Below are 938 nucleotides of genomic sequence, written 5' to 3' on the forward strand. Positions count from 1 at the left end.
GGCTGTTGCACATATAAATTTAAACATGTATACACGAGTTTTCCCGTTTTTCGTACCTTCCTCGTCTCACGGCCTCACACCTCCTCCCCCCTCTCCCTCCCTCCCTCCCTCCCTCCTTTACCGGATGGTATTTCTTCGCAAGCTCGAAATACTTCTTCTTCACGTCCGCCTTGCTAGCGCCTCGCGGCACGCCCAGCACCTCATAAAAGTCCTTCTTGGCGGCGAGGGCACAGCGGGTGGACGAGTGGAAGGCCCTACAGTGCAAGGTCCTAGAGCAATGGACAAATAAATAAACCGGGAAGGGATCAGGGGCAGAGAATGAGGTGGCGGTCGAGCCGAATGCACGGTCGTCATGCTGCTCTCTAGAAAGAACGTAGAAAAACATGCATCGCCCGTTAAAAACACTTCTGCTGTTGAATGGCTGTATTAAACACTCACACCCGCGAATGCTGCTGTCCACACTGCACTCCCCAGAATCTTGTGACGCTACCATTCAAAACTATTTTCCCTTTCTTCACACTGGGACTGGGCGCACTCCCGCAAAGATGCCTCGTTGACTCCCACCGGGAACGCCTCACTCCTCCGTTTCCTCCGCTTCCCGATACGAGTGACCGACCAGCCACACCCTGGCTATTAGAGCACAGAGCTCTGCTACCACTACATTCAATTCCTCTTGCCACTGCCTTTGTGGCAACTAAGGCGGCCCGCATTCGGTCCTGTGATTGTGGAGGCAGGAGGTACGTGGCGTAACCAACTAGGTTTGGTGATTTAAGTTCGTGGAACGGATATGGAAGCCATCGCAGTATTAAGTCTAATACACCGCGTGTGGAATCAGGGCAAAAAGCAACCTTTCACCGTGACTTCTTCACCACGGGCCTACCCTCTCCTTCCAAGGAACAAGTTCTCGTATCCCCCAGCCCGCCTGCCCTCCCTCCCTC

At 53.7% G+C, this 938-nt stretch overlaps 1 protein-coding gene across 1 annotated transcript; it reads right to left on the bottom strand.

Moving 5' to 3' along the window:
• Nucleotides 1–44: 44 nt before the first annotated feature.
• On the bottom strand, nt 45–726 carry NGA_0607700 (uncharacterized protein). The gene is made up of 2 exons (XM_005855512.1): nt 441–726; nt 45–269 (listed from the first exon to the last, which is right to left on the bottom strand). Exons 1-2 carry the CDS (start codon nt 708–710, stop codon nt 255–257), a joined length of 285 nt encoding a protein of 94 aa, XP_005855574.1. The 5' UTR covers nt 711–726; the 3' UTR covers nt 45–254.
• Between the last annotated feature and the right edge of the window lie 212 nt (nt 727–938).

This window comes from Nannochloropsis gaditana (genome assembly GCF_000240725.1).
Source record: "Nannochloropsis gaditana CCMP526 unplaced genomic scaffold scaffold176, whole genome shotgun sequence".
Taxonomy (NCBI): domain Eukaryota; class Eustigmatophyceae; order Eustigmatales; family Monodopsidaceae; genus Microchloropsis; species Microchloropsis gaditana.